The sequence below is a fragment of the Heterodontus francisci genome, chromosome 35 (assembly GCF_036365525.1).
Source record: "Heterodontus francisci isolate sHetFra1 chromosome 35, sHetFra1.hap1, whole genome shotgun sequence".
Classification (NCBI taxonomy): domain Eukaryota; kingdom Metazoa; phylum Chordata; class Chondrichthyes; order Heterodontiformes; family Heterodontidae; genus Heterodontus; species Heterodontus francisci.
Window position 1 is genome coordinate 51,933,035 of NC_090405.1, and position 21,104 is coordinate 51,954,138.

General features: G+C 47.5%; 1 protein-coding gene across 1 annotated transcript in view; it reads right to left on the minus strand.

Moving 5' to 3' along the window:
• LOC137350546 (stereocilin) overlaps positions 1 to 21,104 on the minus strand; it is a 67,530-nt gene that overhangs the window by 11,395 nt on the left and 35,031 nt on the right. Inside the window, exons 23-29 of the mRNA XM_068015204.1 lie at positions 17,805 to 17,974; positions 16,715 to 16,951; positions 15,462 to 15,617; positions 13,588 to 13,730; positions 9,719 to 9,867; positions 8,063 to 8,160; positions 6,969 to 7,116 (exon numbers count right to left, since the gene is read on the minus strand). Coding sequence (XP_067871305.1) covers positions 6,969 to 7,116; positions 8,063 to 8,160; positions 9,719 to 9,867; positions 13,588 to 13,730; positions 15,462 to 15,617; positions 16,715 to 16,951; positions 17,805 to 17,974 — 1,101 coding nt within the window. The remainder of the gene's footprint in view (positions 1 to 6,968; positions 7,117 to 8,062; positions 8,161 to 9,718; positions 9,868 to 13,587; positions 13,731 to 15,461; positions 15,618 to 16,714; positions 16,952 to 17,804; positions 17,975 to 21,104) is intronic.

Consider the following 21,104-nt stretch of genomic DNA (forward strand, 5'->3'; position numbering starts at 1 on the left):
GTCCCACTTATCCTTTATCAAACCAACCCAGTTGCTTTGGACAATCCCACTTCACTCTCAGCATTTTGCAAGACCAAAGACAGCTTAATACAAAAAGGGAGAAGAGGGAGAGACAGAAACAGACTGACAGACAGAGAGGAGGTACAGAGAAAAGTAGAGACAGAAAATATAAAACAGAAAACAAAAGAGACAAATGGACAGAGACAGAGAAAATAGAGAAACATACAAAGAGAAAGAGAGAGGCAAAGAGAGAAGCAGACAGAGAGAGAGAGGTGGGGGAAAGAGAAGCAGGGAAAGATAGAGAAACACTGAACAGAGGGGAAACAGAGAAATCCTGAAAAAGTAACACACACCAATGCAGACAGAATGATAGAACAAGCCAGACAAACACACTAATTTAGCAAATGAAACAGGTTAAGGAGCCAATGAAATGATCTTAGAGCCAGTGCACAGGTTATGGAGTCAGTGAAAGGGTTAAGTTATCAGGGAACAGTTTCCTGATTACAATATTGGTTTGCACTGAAGTCTAGTCTATGAGACAGTTCCACTGTTTGTTGGTATGAATACATTTGTTCTGTTAGAAACACTCAAAACTCCAAAGGAAGTGTGTAGCCATCAGCTCAGCAACAGTGATTGACAGCTGGAAAGCTTCAAAGTAAACCTGACCAGCAACTTCTCACAATTCTCTTTTCCTGTAACTATAAGGAAGGAGTTCAAAATATCAGTCTGGGTTCTCATTCCTGATTACTAACAAGTGATTGCTGCTGGATAAGGTAGAGGATGGGATTCAGCCCAGCTGTTATACCCCATGGTTAAATAGCCTGACAACCCTTACTATCCAAGGGGTTGAAAGAGGTTCTGTCAGTGCATCTGTGTGGCTGTCTGTCTGTGTGTATAAGCCTGTATATCTGAATTTGTACATGTATCTGTATGTGTATGTGTGCATTTAAGTGTGTGTCTGTCTGTGTGAGTCTATGTCTGTCTGTCCACATGTCTGTGTTTGTGCGGGTGTATTTCTCTCGGTTGTTCGGTCTATGTGTCTGTCCCTTTGCATGTCTCTGTCTCTCTGTGTCGGATTGTCTTTCTGTCTCTGCCTCTATATGTATGTGTGTGTCTTTGTATCGTTGTCTCTCCTGTATCTCTGTGTGTGGGTCTGTATATGAGTATGCAACTGTGTGTGTTTCTGAGTGTGTTTAATCTGTCTCTCTGCAAGTATCTCTGTCTCTGTGTGCCTGTGTGTATGTCTGTCTACATGTGTCTGTGTTCATACACTCCAACCTGCTCAGTTGTTTACTAGCCCTGAGACTCTCCCTTGTAATTTTCACATTTATTCTGCTGTGTGTGACTGGCTCTGCCCTCCTCTCAGCAGTGCCGTTGTTTGTTTGGTTCCTGTGGGACTCCAGGGACATCTACCAGTGCTTTCTCGAAACAGCCCAGCCCACTCCTGCTCAACCTTTCATTTATTTTAATCCTTGGTTTCTCTCTTCTGACTCCTCCCCCATACACTGGCTTATACTGGGCACCCAGAAAATGGGGGGTGGGGGTTAGGTCCATTTGTTCTCAGTTCCATTGGGTTTTATTCCTGACTGCTGAAGCTGCTGACTCGTTCTGGGCCCCAGCAACACCTCTCTCAAACCACCAATTTTTTTTTTTAGGTGCAAACCAGGCCATGAGGATCAGCAGGGTATTCGGTTCTGGCAGGCATCACAGCCTGGGCAGATCCTGTTGTCACCGGATATCCATTTGACCACCCTTTCCAAGATGGGGCACAGTATAGCAATCAGAAGGAGAATCCCTGGCAGGTGCCTCCTTTTCCCAAGATCAGGCAGTGAGTGACAGCAGACTAGGGATTGAACACGGAATATTCCTGTTCTTTAGCACCTTAGAGAGTTCCTTTCTATCCACTGAGTGAAGAATTTTAAAAGTTTCATTCTTGTGTTGAAATCCCTTCATGGTGTCTCCCCCCTCCCTATCTCTGTAACCTCCTCCACCCCTACAATCATCCGACACATATGTGCTCCTCTAAATTTGGCCTCTGAGCATCCCCAATTTTAATCGCTCCACTATTTGTGGCCGAACCTTCAGCTGCCTGAGCCCTTCCTCCACCTCTCTGCCTTGCTACCTCTCCCTCCTCCTTTAAAACGCTCCTTAAAAGCAACTTCTTTGACCAAGTTTTTGGCCACCTGTCCTGTTATTGCCTTAACGTGGCTTGGTGTCAAATTCTGTCCGATTTACATTCCTGCGAAGCCTTGGGACATTTTACTACATTAAAGCTGGATATAAAAATGCAAGTTGTTGTTACTTCCCAGCCCAGTGCCATTGATCAACAATTAAAATGTGCCTGAACTCTGAACGTTTGTTACACAGAAGACAAGGTCATCAGCCGTGAGCGAGAACAATAATTTCAAAGCAACAAAAAATTCACCAAATGTTGAGAATTAAAAGTACAAACAGAATTCCTCTGGAAAAACAGCACATTCCAGCAGTATCTGAAGAGAAAAGGCAGGTTAATGACTTGGACACCGGCCCCTTCAGTCTTCTTGAAGAACACCTATAAAAATTTACATTTCCTTAGCCTCAGATCATTCTGAAATATAAGCAAAGGCAAATAAATACATGGCAAAGGCTATGGGCCCCGACAACATCCTGGCTGTGGTACTGAAGACTTGTGTTCCGGAACTAGCTGCACACCTAGTCAAACTGTTCCAGTGCAGCTACAACACTGGCATCTACCCAACAATGTGGAAAATTGCCCAGGTATGTCCTGTCCCCAAAAAGCAGGACAAGTCCAATCCAGCCAATTACTGCCCATCAGTTTACTCTCAATCAGCAGTAAAGTGATGTAAGGGGTCATTGACAGTGCTATCAAGCAGCACTTGCTCAGCAATAACTTGCTCACTGACACTCAGCTTGGGTTCCGCTCGGGTCACTCCAGACCAAATATGGACAAAAGAACTGAACTCCAGAGGTGAGGTGAGAGTGACTGCCCTTGGCATCAAGGATGCATTTTACTGAGCTTGGCATCAAGGAGATTTTCCAGCTGGAGAGCATTAACATAAAAAAGCCTTAAAAAAAGTTAGTCAAGAAAAGTAAGAGCTGTGTTTTTATTGTGGGGATAAAAGGCTAAACATTATGCTACACTTTACAAATGATTATTTTAACAATAAACATCATTCTCTAATTTTGAGCAGTTATCACCTTTGATTCAAGGAACAGGTTTTATTGGTTGTGATCAATATTGTTTCTAATTTAGCTGAGACGATAAATTATTCTGAATATGCAATTAGAAGCTTTTTTTTGAGAATCAATAGCCAAAAGAATTGTCTCAATTCTACGCATCTTAAGTTAAAGTTTGTTTTAAAGATGACTTTACTGACAAGATTTAGGGCGGCACAGTGGTTTGCACCGCAGCCTCACAGCTCCAGCGACCCGGGTTCGATTCTGGGTACTGCCTGTGCAGAGTTTGCAAGTTCTCCCTGTGACCGTGTGGGTTTCTGCCGGGTGCTCCGGTTTCCTCCCACAGCCAAAGACTTGCAGGTTGATAGGCCAATTGTAAATTGCCCTTAGTGTAGGTAGGTGGTAAGAGAATTGTGGGGATGTGGTGTGGGATTAATGCAGGATTAGTAGTTACTAGGGGACATAGGTTTAAGGTGTGAGGGGCAAGGTTTAGAGGGGATGTGCGAGGCAAGTTCTTTACACAGAGGGTGGTGAGTGCCTGGAACTTACTGCCAGGGGAGGTGATGGAAGCAGGTACGATAGTGACATTTAAGAGGCATCTTGACAAATACATGAATAGGATGGGAATAGAGGGATACGGACCCCGGAAGTGCAGAAGGTTTTAGTTTAGACAGGCATCAAGATCCGCGCAGGCTTGGAGGGCCGAATGGCCTGTTCCTGTGCTGTACTGTTCTTTGTAGTATAAATGGGTGGGTGATGGTCAGCACAGACTCAGTGGGCTGAAGGGCCTGTTTCAGTGCTGTATCTATCTATGACTCTAATTATTGTCAAAAAATGCAATAATTCAGAGTTAGGTCTATTTTAATTTCGATTTTTCTTCTAGTGATACATAAATTTGACACATATTTTATTATTATATGCAAATTATGCATTCTACCAGAAACACTTGCCAATTTTCCATGCATTTGCTTTCGAAATGCCGAAATTTCATCCTGTGGCTCCCGATAGTTTTTTTTATTTTAGGCAATTTTTGTTAAAAAGGCTTTTTAGGTCAAAAAAGATTGCAGACCCCTGTCCTGGGACCAACCATCTTGAGATGCTTCATCAATGATCTTCCCTCCAACATAAGGTGATGATCGTTGCAGTAATTAGCACCTCAAATACTGAAGCAGTCTGTCTCCACATGCAGCAAGACATGGACAACATTCAGGCTTGTGCTGATATGTCGCAATTAAGATTCGCACCCTACAAGTGCCAAGCCATCTCCAACAAGAGAGAATCCAACCACTTCCCCTTGACGTTCAACGGCATTACATTTGCTGAATTCCCCACCATCAATATCCTGGAGTTTACCATTGACAAGAAATTTAATTGGAACAGCAGTATAAGTGGTGTGGCTACAAGAGCAGGTCAAAGGCTGGGAGAGTCTCCTGACTCCCCAAAGCCTGTCCACCTCCAACAAGACACAAATCAGGAATACTCTCCACTTGCCTAGATGGGTGCGGCTCCAATAACACACAAGAAGTTCGACACCATCCAGGACAAAGCAGCCCAGTTGATTGTTTTAGGTGATGGATGGAGTGCCATTTACTCCCTTCACAACCAACGCACAGTGGCAGCAGTGTGTACCATCTACAAGACGCACTACAGCAACTCACCAAGGCTCCTTTGACACCACCTTCCAAACCCGCAACCTAAACCACCTAGAAAGACAAGGGCAGCAGATGCATGGGAACACCACCACCTGCAAGTTCCCCTCCAAGCCACACACCATCCTGACTTGGAACTATCTCACCGTTCCTTCACTGTCGCTGGGTCAAAATCATGGAACTCCCTTCCTAACAGCACTGTGGGTGCACCTACCTCACATGGACTGCAGCGGTTCAAGAAGGCAGCTCACCACCGCCTTCTCAAGGGCAATTAGGGATGGGCAATAAATGCTGGCTTAGCCAGTGACACCCACATCCTGTGAACAAAAAAAGTCAACTACCAAAACTCTTTTTCAGCACAAGTTTTATTTATTTTTAAATATAAATAAAATATCAGAATCCAAAGCTGGCATCAATGCACCTTGAGGGGCTTCAGGTCTAGATCTCCACAAGATTATAAGTAACAGATAGACACAGGAACAGGGCAGCAGGTTTGATTGAAGCGGACAGGGCTGCAGGGTTCTTTCCTGTAAGTTTAAAGAGAGGTAATATTTAGTTCTAAATTCAGCTACTTTGCTCTCTGTCCTCTCCTGAAGATACTGGCTCAGAAATTGCCTCAGTTGAGATGAGGAGAAATTTCTTCACTCACTCAGAGGGTTGTGACTCTGTAGAAATCTCTACTCCAGAGAGCTGTGGATGTCCAGTCGTTGAGTATATTCAAGACTGAGATCGATAGATTTTTGGACACAAAGGGAATCAAGAGATATGGGATAAGCAAGAGAGTGGAGTTGGTGTACAAGATTATCCACAACCTTATTGATTGGTGGAGCAGGTTTGAGGGGCCGAAGGGCCTACTCCAGCTCCTATTTCCTATGTTCTTATTACCTCACCCGAGTGACCGTTCCTCAGGTGCAAGTCTGGACAGTGAAGGTCACCAGCTTGTTCAGAGGTTGTGGGTTCAAGCCTCACTCCAGACATTCATGAACATAATCCAGGCTGACACTCCAGTGCAGTACTGAGGGAGTGCTGCACTGTTGGAGGTGCCGTCTTTTGGATGAGACATTAACCTGAGGCCTCTCAAGTGAACGTAAAATATCCATATTTCAAAGAGGAGCAGGGAAGTTCTCCCTGGTGTCCTGGCTTATATTTATCCCTCAACCAACATCCCTACGTCAGATGATCTGGTCATTTATCACATTGCTGTTTGTGGGAGTTTGCTGTGTGCAAATTAGCTGCTGTCTTTCCTACATTACAACAGCAGCTGCACTTCAAAAGTAATCCATTGATCGTGAGGTACTTTGGGATGTCCTGAAGTGGTGAAAGGCACTACAGAAATGCAAGTTTTCCTTTATATTCAACTGTGGAGGGCATCACATCAGAGACTGATCTGATTCACATGCGTGAATATGCCACCAGGCGTCACTGGGCAGCGATCAGGAATAAGAATTCCAGCTGGTCCCTCCCCCTCACAATCCCAGCCTCACTGAGTCAAATTGTGCTGACCGAAGAAGGCCTCAGGCTTTAGTTCTGACGTTTGCTTTGACGCTGCTGTTAATTCAACAAACCTCTCAATGATCCGGAGACAAAGAACCAAAGTGCCAGAAAGATGGACTTCATTGCTTTGCAGCACAGCTCAGAGTTCAGACCTTCTCAAATAGCCCACATATAAACATGGACCAATGGTAAAGCTCGTACCTGATCAGAAATTGATTATAAATACAGTGAGGCTCCAGTAACAGTGCTTCCAACTCTCAGATTCCACTCAATCTGGAAACTTAGACAGCACTTTCCAAACCCGTGACCTCTACCAACTAGAAGGACAAGGGCAGCAGATGCATGGGAACACCACCCTCCAAGTCACACATCATCCTGACTTGGAACTATATCGCCGTTCCTTCACTGTCACTGTGTCAGAATCCTGGAACTCCCTTCCTAACAGCACTGTGGGTGTACCTACCCCACATGGACTGCAGCGGTTCAAGAAGGCGGCTCACCACCACCTTCTCAAGGGCAATTACGGATGGGCAATAAATACTGGCCTTTGCCAGCGATGCCCATATCCTGAGAATGAATTTTAAAAATGTACACTGACAAGGATTGTCCAAGCCAGCCAAACCCTGGCAAATGTTATATCACATGTACCTCTCTGCTCCTGCTGAATCTCCCCATCGTACTGTGCAGTGCTGACAGCTCGCCTCTGCTCTGGGCTCAGCTTCTCGTACTGTCCAGTGGTTACAGCTGAGGCCTGGGCACTGGTGAATGAGGACAGCTGATTGAGGCTGAACACAACCTGCCAGGGAGGAGACAAGTGTACACTATTAGGGAGCAAAGCTCAAATGCTGCACTCTTGCAACTGAGAAACCGCTCTTGTGCATTTGTTGTCAGACTGGAAGGGGGTAGATACTGGGTGATTGGGGCAATTGTCAGCTCAGAATTGGAATCATAGAATGATACAGCACAGAAAGAGGCCATTCAACCCATCATGTCCATGCCAGCTCTTTGAAAGTGCTATCCAATAAGCCCCACTCCCTCCTGCAAATTTTTTCCCTTCGAGTATGTATCTAATGTCCGTTTGAGAGTCGCTATTGAATCTTCTTCCACCGCACCTTCAGGCAACGCATTCCAGATCACAACAACTCACTGCGTAAAAACAATTCCCCTCGTCTTCCCTCTCGTTCTTTTGCAAATTACCTAGGAAGGGATCGGCTATTTCGGACTGAGATGAGGAGAAATTTCTTCACTCAGAGGGTTGTGAGTCTTTTGAATTCTCTGCCCCAGAGAGCTGTGCCGCCCAGTTGTTGAGTATATTCAAGACAGAGATTAATAGATTTTTTTTGGGGGGGTGGGGGGGTGGGTGCAGTAAGGGAATCAAGAGATGTGGTGATAGGGAGGGAAACATCAGGCAGAAAATCAGTCTTGACCTTATGGAATGGCAGAGTAGGTCTGAGGACCCTGGTGCCTCCCCCTCCTATCATTTCATGTCTCCTTCCGTTCAACCAACATCAGTTGATCTGGTCATTGTCACATTGCTGATTGTGGGATCTTGCTGTGCACAAATTGGCTGCTGTGTTTCCTGCATTACAACAGTGACCACACTTCAAAAGTACTTCACTGTAAAGAGCTTTGTGATGCTCTGTGATCATGAAAAGCATTGTATAATTGCAAGACTTTCTTTCCCCTTTTTTAACCCAATTCTGTTTCCAACGAAAATACAAGTTTACCATCCGAAGACTTACTGCAAACTTGCCCGGCACAATGAGAGAGATGGCCAAAGGTATAAGCCCTTCGATCTGTTGCTCCACCAATGATGACAGTGCGATGTCGGGTAACCCAGCTGTGAAGGAAAGTAAGCCAATGAGCTGACTCTGCTCAGGAAGCAATGACCTCTGACACTAACCATCATCCAACACACAGCCAGTGAGCTGGCCCGATGACAATGAACATAATACGTCAGATTAGCTGCTCATCTATTCCATTGTTGCTTGTGGGAGCTTGCTGTGCACAAACCGATTGCCACATAACAACAGTGACTTCAAAGTAACTCATGGGCTGTGAAGCACTTTGGGATATCCTGAGGATTTGCAAGGAATGCAAGATCCTTTCTTTCCTTTCTCAAATCTTTTGAATTAGACGCTTGCCATGGAGGATTTGCAAGACTGACAGGACTCGAGTATGATTCAGCACAGAGTGACATGCTGATGGTCACTCCATAATGTGAGTTATCATCAGTCTAACTAGCTGCTGATTGATACTTGATTGTTCCCGCATCTGGGGAGATTATTAATAGAAACTTGTTCTATCTGGAGCTGGAAGGCTGTAACTGTAAACTGGCTTCTGCAGTCTTAAGGAGGCCATTATGTTTGACATATTTTTATAAAAGAAAGTTTTTAAGCTAGAGAGAAAACCCATAAACTCTGGGCAGAAATACCCTATTTTTATCACAGACTTACTGCCTCACCTTTCCAGTCTATCAATCATGTCCCCATTACAGCCTCCACTGAGCTGGTCTTAAATCACCTCTACCTGGTAACCTGGAGCACATCCTGTGTGTAAAGAAATACTTCCTATTGTCTGTCCCATATCTGCCCTACGGTCCTGGGGTATCTGAAAGTATTGTTGGAGTCCACATTCCCCATCCCATTAAGTTCCTCATACAAACCTATGTGACCCTGCTGGGACACCTCTCTGAGACTGACGACCTGTGTATCTTATCCTGTCGCTCCTCAGACCATCTGTTTTACAGCAACAGGGAACTAAACCTCCATGTTCATCTCTGTTTCACCTCCAGGACCTGGCTGGTTTCCAGTGACCAGAACTGCCCAGGGCCCTTCAGAAACTCAGGACAAGAGGTTTTGATAGAGTAGATGGGGAGAAACTGTTTCCACTGCTGGGGAGGGGTGAGATTTAAGATAATTGGCAAAAGAACCAGAGGGGGGGTTGAGGGGAAATTTGTTTTAGGCAGTCAGTTGTTATGCTCTGGAATGCGCTGCCAGAAAGGGAGGTGGAAGTAGATTCAATAATATCTTTCAAAAGGGAATTGGATAAATATTTGAAATGGAAAAAAATTGAAGGGTTATCGGGAAAGAACAAATACTGCCCACCCCTCCTCCAATTCGCTCCCAAAACTGCCTCTTTGGCAGGTTTTATCCCTCTACATTGTCCCCATCAAACACACCCAGGACAGGTACAGCACAGATCAGATACAGGGTAGCCCACGGAGTATTTCCAAACACATGTTTGTATTCGTCAATCTCTGCTCAGAGAATGATGTGTCAATGATTTTGTGTGAAGACACAAAATGAACATGTCAACAGTACAGGGCAATCTACCACGTGCTGGTCATGGGGTTCGTGATTCCAATACCAACAGGAATAAGAAGCCAATCCCTTTACCTGCAATCGAACCAATTTCAGTGAAGATTTCGGCTCCCCACTTGCTGACTGTTCCGAAGGCCTGTGAATGAGTGGTCAGCCTGGCTAGAGCCTCCATCTGGCCTTCAGTGCATCTCAGCTTCAAATGACCAATGAACAACACCGCCTTACTGGGAAGAAAGGAAGCAGCATGTGTGGCCAAGTCAGTTACAGCTTCATCTGTTACAGTGAATTGAAAAATAACACCTCACTGACATCAAACTTTATTCACTTTATCTTGTACTGAAATTTATGCTGTTTTAGGTGAGGGTCATGAACAATGGAAAATCTTGGCTTTCTGGACAGCTGTCAGTATCAAACACTCCCAAGGCAGGTACAGCACTGGGATTGGCTGCTGCCTGATTGGGACACCTGAGTGCATCAACGAGGTGCAGCTGACAGTGCTGCAGTCAGTTGCAGGAGGTGCTTCTGGAGAGAGAGAGAGAGAGAGAGAGAGAGAGAGAGTGAGTGGGGGGGAGAGGGGGAGAGGGGGAGGAGCTGCAACACTTTTGGACAACATTTGCTGCAGAGGAGGAAAAGATTTTGGAGAAATAAGGCTGTATTTCGAGGTGGGTGGTCGAGCACCAGATCTTTGATTTGGACTGTTGCACGAGGTGGCAGAGGCTGGAACGACAAGGGGTGGGGGCTGTACAATTCTACAGGGAGCTGTGCAATTGCATTGAAAACACAAGGAAGCTCCCTCTCCAGCCCAATTGCCCAGCCTGGGTCAGCTGAAGCTGCCTGGCTAAAGAGACAGAAGGATATAGCTAGTGCCTACACAGCTTTCGGCTGACCCAGGTGAAGACCCCTTCTGCAACCAGACCAGGAGTGTTACTCAGGACTGTTTAGAGTGCTCTGTGTACCACCCTTAAAGCAAAAGTCATCGCTTACAGCCTGTCTTTCCCCTTTCCTATATATCCGCAGCCTCTCCCCGAACCTACTATTTGTTTACGTTATCTCTTGCGAACTTTGTTTGTTGTTTTATTTGAAAGCCTACAACTTGGGGTGGGTTTGGCTCTTGAACCCATGGCAAGCCCATCATCACCGGTGGCAGGGCCCTCTCATAAATATGCAGATGCAGCCTCTGTGGCCGCCCATGTGGTCCGTCACTTTTTAAATTAGTAATGTCTGGCCTTGGGGTAAAGAGCTATCCCCACCCCAACATGTCTATAAGAGGCTTGTGTAAAGGCAATGGCCGAGGTTATCGGCCCCTCGGCCATTGTGGCAGCCTCAAAGATGTACGGGAAGGCTGTGTTCTTCCTGAAGGAGTGGGTGGTGTCTCTGGCCCTGAGTAAGGGGCTCACTGTGGGGGAACCTTCCTGCCAGTGCACCCTCTGGGGGCCACCGCACAGCGCATAATGTTGTCAAACATCCCGCCCTTCATTCCCAGTGAGCTCCTCCTACCCCACCTGCAGCATCTGGGGGAGGTGAGGTCAGGGATGACCCCAGTCCCGCTCAGTCTTCTACTCCTTCCGCAGCCAACTATTTATGCAGCCGGCGCGGGAGGAGGTCTTGGAGGGCCAATTTAATGTTGAGTTCCATGGGTGGCCTACTGTGTCTTCTGGACCTCGGACAGGGCATGGTGCTATGCCTGCTAGGGAGTGGGGAACGTTTGTAAGAACTGCCCCAACCTCCCGGCTGCCAGCTCCACCTTGGCGACCCTGTGTGGCGTCAGTGCACCTCCTCCCACTCCCCCTACACCTCCAACAGACACCGCTCAGTTAGTTCCGGAGGCTGTGGTTTTCACGGCCTCCGGTGGGGAGAGGGGTGCCTGTCCGAGTGGAAGGAAGATGCAGAGAAAAGGTAAACACCGAGAGGCGCATCCCCTGGACACCGTGGCACAACCTGAGCCTGAGCTCAGCCAAAGGCCTAATCCCGGTGAACCCACTTGCCCCAGGACTGGGCTCAGGGCCAGGGTAACCAAGCAAAAGGAGGATGTGGAGGCGGAGTCTCTGTGTCATGGAGGTCTCTGAGCCTCCACACCCTAGTGGGAAAAAGAGGAGAAGGCACCCCTCAATGGAGGTAACACAGGGCCCTGAGGTGCAGGGCCCATCCGTTGGACCCTGTAGAGATACCTGTACGTCGAGCGTCCTCCCAGTTGGTGTGCACTGATGATGTATTTATTCCGCCAAGGGCACTGCCTCCAAGACAACACGCAGCTCCCAGCGGAGAAGCTTAGCCATGCCAGGATCTATTCAGTCTGGAACATGGTTGCCTCCAGTCAGGGCGCTCCCTCGGCTAGCTCCAGGAATGGACTGATAGGTGGAGGAGTAGTTGCAGCCCTCGGGACACCCCTCACTGCAGGTGACGAGGGGGCCCCGGAAGTACAGAGCACTCCCTGCCGAGCTGACCCCCACTCAGCCGGAACTGCTCATTGGATCTACGCCCCGAAACCCTCCTCGGGAGCCAGTCCCGCACAACCTGAGCCACCTGTCACGGCACGGAGGAGTTTCCTGTACGGGCTGCTCCTGCACACTCTCCACTTCCTCGCCCTTGTCTGCCACCCGGACATGCCATGGCGGTTTGTGTTGTCATCTGGCGGTGAGTGGAAACCCAGGTGGAGGTCTCTCTCTACGCGGGAGTCCTCCCCCTTTACATCGGGGACCTGGGGTGGAGGATGCTGCACAAGGCATTCCTGTGCAATCGACTTTTAAGTTGGTTCACGGACCCCAAGGCCACTGATAATTTCTAATGTATACATGGAATGTGCGAGGTTGCAGCCCCTCTTTGAGTATTTGAAGGGGCTGCTCCTCATGTTTTGGCTGCACTTCAGTCCCACGCTCCTGGTCTTTGGGCACCCGGTGCAGAGGGGAGTGGGCCGGGAGGAGGATCTCATCGCCGGTCTGCTCCTGGACCTGGCCAAAGTGGTAGTTCACAGGTCCAGGCTGTGGGCCATGGGGGGGGGTCCATCCACCCTCATTGCCTGCTCCGCTTCCGAGGTTGCGTTCGCGCCCGGGTGTCCCTGGAGAAGAAGCACGCAGTGTCCGCCGGTATGCTTGCGGCCTTCCGTGTCCGGTCGGCACCACAGGGACTGGAGTGCATAATCGGTGCCGAGAATGGCATTTTTATTTGAGTTTTGTTTTATTTATTTGATTTCAATAAAGTTATTTTATAAAACGTATATAAGGGGGGCCTGAGGAATAAAGGCCCCCCCCACCCCCGACAAATAGTATGTAAAAGGGGCCTGGGGTATAAAAGTTTCCTAAAAAGAAAACTGGTTAGATACAGAGTAAAGCTCCCTCTACACCGTCCCATCAAACATTTTTACAGCAGGACAGTATATTCTAGTCCCAATGTATCTGATGCCCAAATCGGTGCCCCTACTGCAGCAGGGATTTGCCACAGTGACCAGTTTGTGTTGAATTAGAAACTGTGAGCCTCTGACCACTGGGTTCAATGTGGGAAATGTCTGGTCGAGGTGCTACAGCCACATGGAGGTAGGGGCTGGGGGGCGGGGTGGGGGGTTGCTCGAAGTACAACTGGCCCCACTCCCAACCACAACCACAGTGCCCACCCCTCCCCCACCCTGTGCCAGTTTGAGATGTACAAGTGGATAACCTGTTAACTCCTCATGGTCTAGACTCACGCCTGAGTGGGCATTAGGGTGAGAAACTATGTCTGGGGGGGGGGTGTGGGGGTGGGGGGGGGGTGCTGCTAGTACGTGTGGAGCTTCACCTAGGAAGATAACAGTACTTTCAGGACAGAAAGGGGTCAGGGAAGGAAGATTGAAAATAATAAAAACACTTCCATCCACCAGGAAGGTTGAAGGTAAAATAATGTACCAGAACGTCAAGTATCTACATTCATACCACCGAGTTTGTTTTGATGGACGCCCCTTCCCTGTTACTGACCTAAATTCCTCTGGTTTGATCTTCTCTATTTCTGTGACTGACATTCCACAGATAAAGTGTCCCAGGGCTGTCAGTGTAGTGGCCTCTAGCCCTGACACTGGCCGCCCGCTCCGTCTCAGGAAGCTACCAAGTCCCGCCTTCCTCTACAAGACACAAGAAGGTGCAATGAACAGAATGAACACTTAGCCCATTGAGGACAGGGAAGAAAGGAGTGGAGTTTTGGTTTTTTGGCATGGCGGATGCCTTTGGAGATTCCTTTTAACCCAGAGAGTTTCTGGTTCAAATCATCCAATCGCCAGCAAACTTTAGTATAATCCCCATCAACTACAAACTTACCTGAAGTAGGTTCCGGTTGCTACACAGTATTGGGCCGGCACAGTGGTTAGCACCGCAGCCTCACAGCTCCAGTGACCCGGGTTCAATTCTGGGTACTGCCTGTGCGGAGTTTGCAAGTTCTCCCTGTGACCGTGTGGGTTTCCTCCGGGTGCTCCGGTTTCCTCCCACAGCCAAAGACTTGCAGGTTGATAGGTAAATTGGCCATTATAAATTGCCCCTAGTATAGGTAGGTGGTAGGGAAATATAGGGACAGGTGGGGATGTGGTAGGAATATGGGATTAGTGTAGGATTAGGAGGCCCATCACCAAGTGATCTTCCTGATGGTGGGATAGGCTGATGACAGCCTTCCTGCCAGAGGCCAATTAAGGGCCTCTTCCCGCCAGCACTGGGATCTTGCCAGCAGCAGGGGGTGCCTGCACGACACAGGGAGAATGTCTAGTAACACGAGGCACCCTCCCTACAGACTTGGGAGGTCCCTCCTCCATGGGCAATCTGTGACCCACGGACACTCCAGTATAGTGAGGGAGTGCTGCACTGTTGAAAGTGCCATCTTTTGAATGAGATGTTAAACTGGAGACTCGTCTGTCCTCCCACAAGGATGTAAACAAAAATCCCAGGGCACTGTTTTGAAAAAGAGCAGGGGTGTTCCCCCAGTGTCCTGGCTAATATTTATCCTTCAACCAATCTCACTAAAACTAATTATCTGGTCAGAATCACATTGCTGTCTTTGGGATCTTGCTCTGTACAAATTGGCTGCCATGTTCCCCACATTATAACAGTGACTACGCTTCAACAATACTTGATTGGATGTAAAGCTGGGGTGAAAGGTAGGGTTCAAGTGCTTTCTTTCTATAACTGGAAGGCAGCAGGATCCTGTGAATGACTGGATCACATCCAATTCCTTTTCCTGGCCCTAAACCAACAGAAAGGATTTGCATCTACACAACAGCTTATCACCTCTCAGAAATGTCTCTCAGCATTTCAAATACGATTAATTAGCTTTGAAATTTAACATCTGTTATGCAGACAAATGCACCAGCCATTTTACACACAGCAAGGTCCCACATTCAGCAATGAGATGAATGGCCAATTATTTTGTTATTTGTGGTGCTGGTGTGAGGAGGCCATGTTGGCCTGAACTCCAGACGTATTCCCCAGTCTGTGGTTAACATCCCACCTGGTTCACTAAGGCCCTCCAGGGAAGGAAATCTGCCATCCTTACCTGATCTAATCTGCATGGCCTCCAGACCCACAGCAAGGTGGCTGACGCTTAACTGCCCTCTGAAACGGCCGAGCAAGCCATTCAGTTGTCAAGAGCAATTAGGGGTGGGCAACAAATGCTGGCCTTTCAAATACGATTAATTAGCTTTGACTGGATCACATCCAATTCCTTTTCCTGGCCCTGGCCCAACAGAAAGTGATGCCCTCTTTGGTCAAATAGCCAGCTGAAATCTCCAGGAGCAAGGATTAGGAAAAAGGCTGGGGGATAATTAGAGAGGTAGGGGGAGAAGGGGAGTGAAGAGAAGGCCAACCATTACCTGTTTCTTATTCCATTCGCCAATTTGCCCCAGGAAGGATAGAATCCCCAAGTCTGACAGATCCAGGTCCTGAAGGTCTCGGTCACTTAGCTGGGTAGCCGCTCGGCCCAGCTGTAGGACCTGCCACGGTTTCATAGATTTTACAGAGCCGTACAACTGGGAACAGAGAAAGGAGGCAATTTAGCTTTAGAGTTCTTGACAGCACCGTCCAAACCTGCGACTTCAACCACCTAGAAGAACAAGGACAGCGGATACATGGGAACAGCAGTGTAGTTTTAGTCTCCTTACTTAAGAAAGGATATAATTGCATTGGAAGCAGTTCAGAGAAGGTTCACTTGACTGATTCCTGAGATGAAGGGGTTGTTTTATGAGGAACGGTTGGACAGGTTGGGTCTGTATTCATTGGAGTTTAGAAGGATGAGGGGTGATCTTATTGAAACATGCAAGATCCTGAGGGGACTTGACAGGGTGGATGTTGAAAGGATGGTTCCCCTTGTGGGAGAGACTAAAATTAGGCGGCACAGTTTAAAAATAAGGGGTCTCCCATTTAGGACTGAAATGAAGAGAAATTTTTTCCTTTGAAGATCGTGAGACTGTGGAACACTCTTCCCTGGAGTCAGGGTCATTGAATGTTTTTAAGAGGTAGACAGATTCTTGACAAACAAGGGAGTCAAAGGGTATCGGGGGTAGGCAGGAAAGTGGAGTTGTCTCCACAAACAGATCACCCATAATCTTATAGACTGGCAGAGCAAGCTTGAGGGGCCGAATGGCCTACTCCTGCTCTTTTTTCGTATGTACCACCACTTGCAATTCCCCTCCAAGTCACACACCATCCTGACTTGGGAATATGTTGGCTGGTACGTCATCGTCACTGGGTCAAAATCCGGAAACTGACTTGCTTCTGGAACTGTGTATAACATAGGAACAGGAGTAGACCATTCAGCTCCTTGAGCCTACCCTGCCATATAATTAGATCACGGCTGAACAGCATCTTAATACGGTCTACTAGAATTGGTTGCACATCCATTAATACCCCAGCTTCAACAGTTTTTTGGGGGAGAAGGTTCCAGATTTCCACTCCCCTTTGTGTGAAGAACTGCTCCCTGACATCACTCCTGAACGGTCTGGCTTTAATTTTAAGATTGTGCCCCTTTGTTGTAGATTCCCCATTAGAGGAACTAGTTTCTTTCTATCTGTCCTATCAACTCCTTCAACAACTTAAAATACCTCCGTTAGATCACCCCTTAACCTACTATTTTCAAGAGAATACAAGGGAATAGTCTATGCTTCCAGTCCTCATAATTTAACCCTTCATCCTCCTGAATCTGCACTGCACCCCCTCCAAGGCCAATATATCTTTCCGGTGGTGCAGAAGCGAACACAGCTACTCCAGATGGAGCCTGACCAGATCTCTGTACAGCTGGAGCATCACTTCCACTGTGTTCTGCACCCACAGTTGCTAGTGTTGGCTGATTGAAAGCAGCAGCTGCCTGGCTGGTCCAGAGTCAAGACTGCAGTTAACGGAGCTGCTCTCAGGCTGCGAACACTGGCCACCCTCACTGTTACTTCGCTCACTGGCTATCTTTTGTTTGATCTCTGCTTCACTGTTATTTTGCATTCTTGCTGTACTTTAAATCCATTAGGCCCCAGGTGATGAAGGCTGATAATGTGATGTTTATTAAAAAAAAAACATTCAGTATTTTAGGAATATATACTGTTAGATATAAAACGGGGCAGCAGGTTGAAAAAAACAGCCTTTTCTCCCCTTTAACACACCTCGATGTGGCAGTTCAAATAGCCAAACATTTGTCTCATAAGCAGAACCACCCCTTCAAGAAGAGAACCGTCTCTGTGAAGAATCACTGTCGCCACTTTATCACCAGTAATCACAACATAATTGAATCAAATTGGACTTCCTGTCATTTGGAAAAGTCAATATTTGTGCTTTGGTTTCAAGAAATTGGACAAACTGCACGAACAGTAAAACCTCACTAACTCAGCCACATCTCCGACCCTCCATTGATCACCCATCAATGATTTGTTATTTAGGCTCTGGGATCTGCAGGAGTTGACTGGGAGTTGGGAAATTTGCCATGATCTCATTGAATGATGGAGCAAGTGCAAGGGCCGTATGTCCTACCTCTGCTCCTATTTTCCACTGGTCCTCCACTAGCCATTTCCCCCCACTGCTCGATTTGACCCTGGCTCTGTAATCTTCAGATCTTTATTACAATCTCCACTCACGCTGCCCCACATCTGTGTGCTCTGAAACTCTCTCCCTCCAACAATAACTTCGATGTCTAATCTGTTGGTACATTCAGGCATTTTTTTTTTTAAACTCACGTGCTTGGCTTTTGTGAGCAGGATTTTCAGATGCTCCACAGACAGATCCTGGTCACTGGTGAGAATTTCGACACAGTCCGCAAATTCATTGTCGGCCATGCCAGCGAGTTGGCTGCTGCTCCAGGCCGTGGGAAACATCGCTTTGATGTCAATGCAATTTGGGATGCCCTCTGTAAGGGGAGCACAGGAAATATCATATTGTCTATGTTTTCCCTTCATTTATCACGATTTCTTAGACAGCACCATCCAAACCTCCACCACCTAGAAGGACAAGGGCAGCAGACACATGGGAACACCACCACCTGCAAGTTCCCCTCCAAGTCACACACCATCCTGACTTGGAACTATATTGCCGTTCCTTCACTGTCGCTGGGTCAAATTCCTGGAACTCCCTTCCTAACAGCACTGTGGGTGTACCTACCCCACATGGACTGCACTGGTTCAAGAAGGCAGCTCACCACCACCTTCTCAAGGGCAATTAGGGATGGGCAATAAATGCTGGGCTGGCCAGTGATGCCCACATCCCTGAGAATGAAAAAGGAAATTTGAAATACAATTTTATTAATCTTTCTTTCTTTTACTTCCTCCCCTCCTGAAGTATAATTGGAGGTCTCATGCGAAGACAGCATCCATTATGTCACTCAGTCTCCAGTCACTCTCCTGAGTAACCTTCACAGTGACTGCTGGCAGGCTTTTCAGCATTGTGGGGAATACGAGGTGACCCCAGTCCTGTTTTAACTCCACGCTCACACACGTTTCCATCAGGAATCACGGGAAACAATTCCAACAAAATGGCCAGGGCAATTTTCCCCCTTTCTCCAATTCAGCGATACGGAGTCTCTGCTAATTCTAGGTTTCAAGGAGGTAGAGACACTGTGCCCTTTCCAGGGTTTTGGAGTACAGACAGTGTGCCAATTCCAGTGTTTTGGGGTACAGGGACTACAACAACTCCAGTGTTTTGGGGTACAGGGACTACAACAACTCCAGTGTTTTGGGGTACAGGGACTACAACAACTCCAGTGTTTTGGGGTACAGGGACAGTGCCAATTCCAGTGTTTTGGGGTACAGGGATTACACCAACTCCAGTGTTTTGGGGTACAGGGACAGTGCCAATTCCAGTGTTTTGGGGTACAGGGACTACAACAATTCCAGTGTTTTGGGGTACAGGGACTACAACAACTCCAGTGTTTTGGGGTACAGGGACAGTGCCAATTCCAGTGTTTTGGGGTACAGGGATTACAACAACTCCAGTGTTTTGGGGTACAGGGATTACACCAACTCCAGTGTTTTGGGGTACAGGGACAGTGCCAATTCCAGTGTTTTGGGGTACAGGGACTACAACAATTCCAGTGTTTTGGGGTACAGGGACTACAACAACTCCAGTGTTTTGGGGTACAGGGACTACAACAACTCCAGTGTTTTGGGGTACAGGGACAGTGCCAATTCCAGTGTTTTGGGGTACAGGGACTACACCAACTCCAGTGTTTTGGGGTACAGGGACAGTGCCAATTCCAGTGTTTTGGGGTACAGGGCCTACAACAATTCCAGTGTTTTGGGGTACATGGACTACAACAATTCCAGTGTTTTGGGGTACAGGGACTACAACAACTCCAGTGTTTTGGGGTACAGGGACTACAACAACTCCAGTGTTTTGGGGTACAGGGACTACAACAATTCCAGTGTTTTGGGGTACAGGGACTACAACAACTCCAGTGTTTTGGGGTACAGGGACTACAACAACTCCAGTGTTTTGGGGTACAGGGACTACAACAACTCCAGTGTTTTGGGGTACAGGGACAGTGCCAATTCCAGTGTTTTGGGGTACAGGGACTACACCAACTCCAGTGTTTTGGGGTACAGGGACAGTGCCAATTCCAGTGTTTTGGGGTACAGGGCCTACAACAATTCCAGTGTTTTGGGGTACAGGGACTACAACAACTCCAGTGTTTTGGGGTACAGGGACAGTGCCAATTCCAGTGTTTTGGGGTACAGGGACTACAACAATTCCAGTGGTTTGGGGTACAGGGACTACAACAACTCCAGTGTTTTGGGGTACAGGGACAGTGCCAATTCCAGTGTTTTGGGGTACAGGGACTACACCAACTCCAGTGTTTTGGGGTACAGGGACAGTGCCAATTCCAGTATTTTCGGGTACAGGGACTACAACAATTCCAGTGTTTTGGGGTACAGGGACAGTGCCAATTCCAGTATTTTCGGGTACAGGGACTACAACAATTCCAGTGTTTTGGGGTACAGGGACAGTGCCAATTCCAGTGTTTTGGGGTACAGGGACTACACCAATTCCAGTGTTTTGGGGTACAGGGACAGTGCCAATTCCAGTATTTTCGGGTACAGGGACTACACCAATTCCAGTGTTTTGGGGTACAGGGACTACACCAATTCCAGTGTTTTGGGGTACAGGGACAGTGCCAATTCCAGTGTTTTGGGGTACAGGGACTACACCAATTCCAGTGTTTTGGGGTACAGAGACTGTGTCAATTCCATTTTCTGGGGGTACAGGGACAGTGCCAATTCCAGTGTTTTGGGGTACAGGGACTACAACAACTCCAGTGTTTTGGGGTACAGGGACAGTGCCAATTCCAGTATTTTCGGGTACAGGGACTACAACAATTCCAGTGTTTTGGGGTACAGGGACCGTGCCAATTCCAGTGTTTTGGGGTACAGGGACTACACCAATTCCAGTGTTTTGGGGTACAGGGACAGTGCCAATTCCAGTATTTTCGGGTACAGGGACTACACCAATTCCAGTGTTTTGGGGTACAGGGACTACACCAATTCCAGTGTTTTGGGGTACAGGGACAGTGCCAATTCCAGTGTTTTGGGGTACAGGGACTACACCAATTCCAGTGTTTTGGGGTACAGGGACAGTGCCAATTCCAGTGTTTTGGGGTACAGGGACTACACCAATTCCAGTGTTTTGGGGTACAGGGACTACACCAATTCCAGTGTTTTGGGGTGCAGGGACTACACCAACTCCAGTGTTTTGGGGTACAGAGACTGTGTCAATTCCATTTTCTGGGGGTACAGGGACAGTGCCAATTCCAGTGTTTTGGGGTACAGGGACTACAACAACTCCAGTGTTTTGGGGTACAGGGACAGTGCCAATTCCAGTGTTTTGGGGTACAGGGACTACAACAACTCCAGTGTTTTGGGGTACAGGGACAGTGCCAATTCCAGTGTTTTGGGGTACAGGGACTACACCAATTCCAGTGTTTTGGGGTACAGGGACAGTGCCAATTCCAGTATTTTCGGGTACAGGGACTACACCAATTCCAGTGT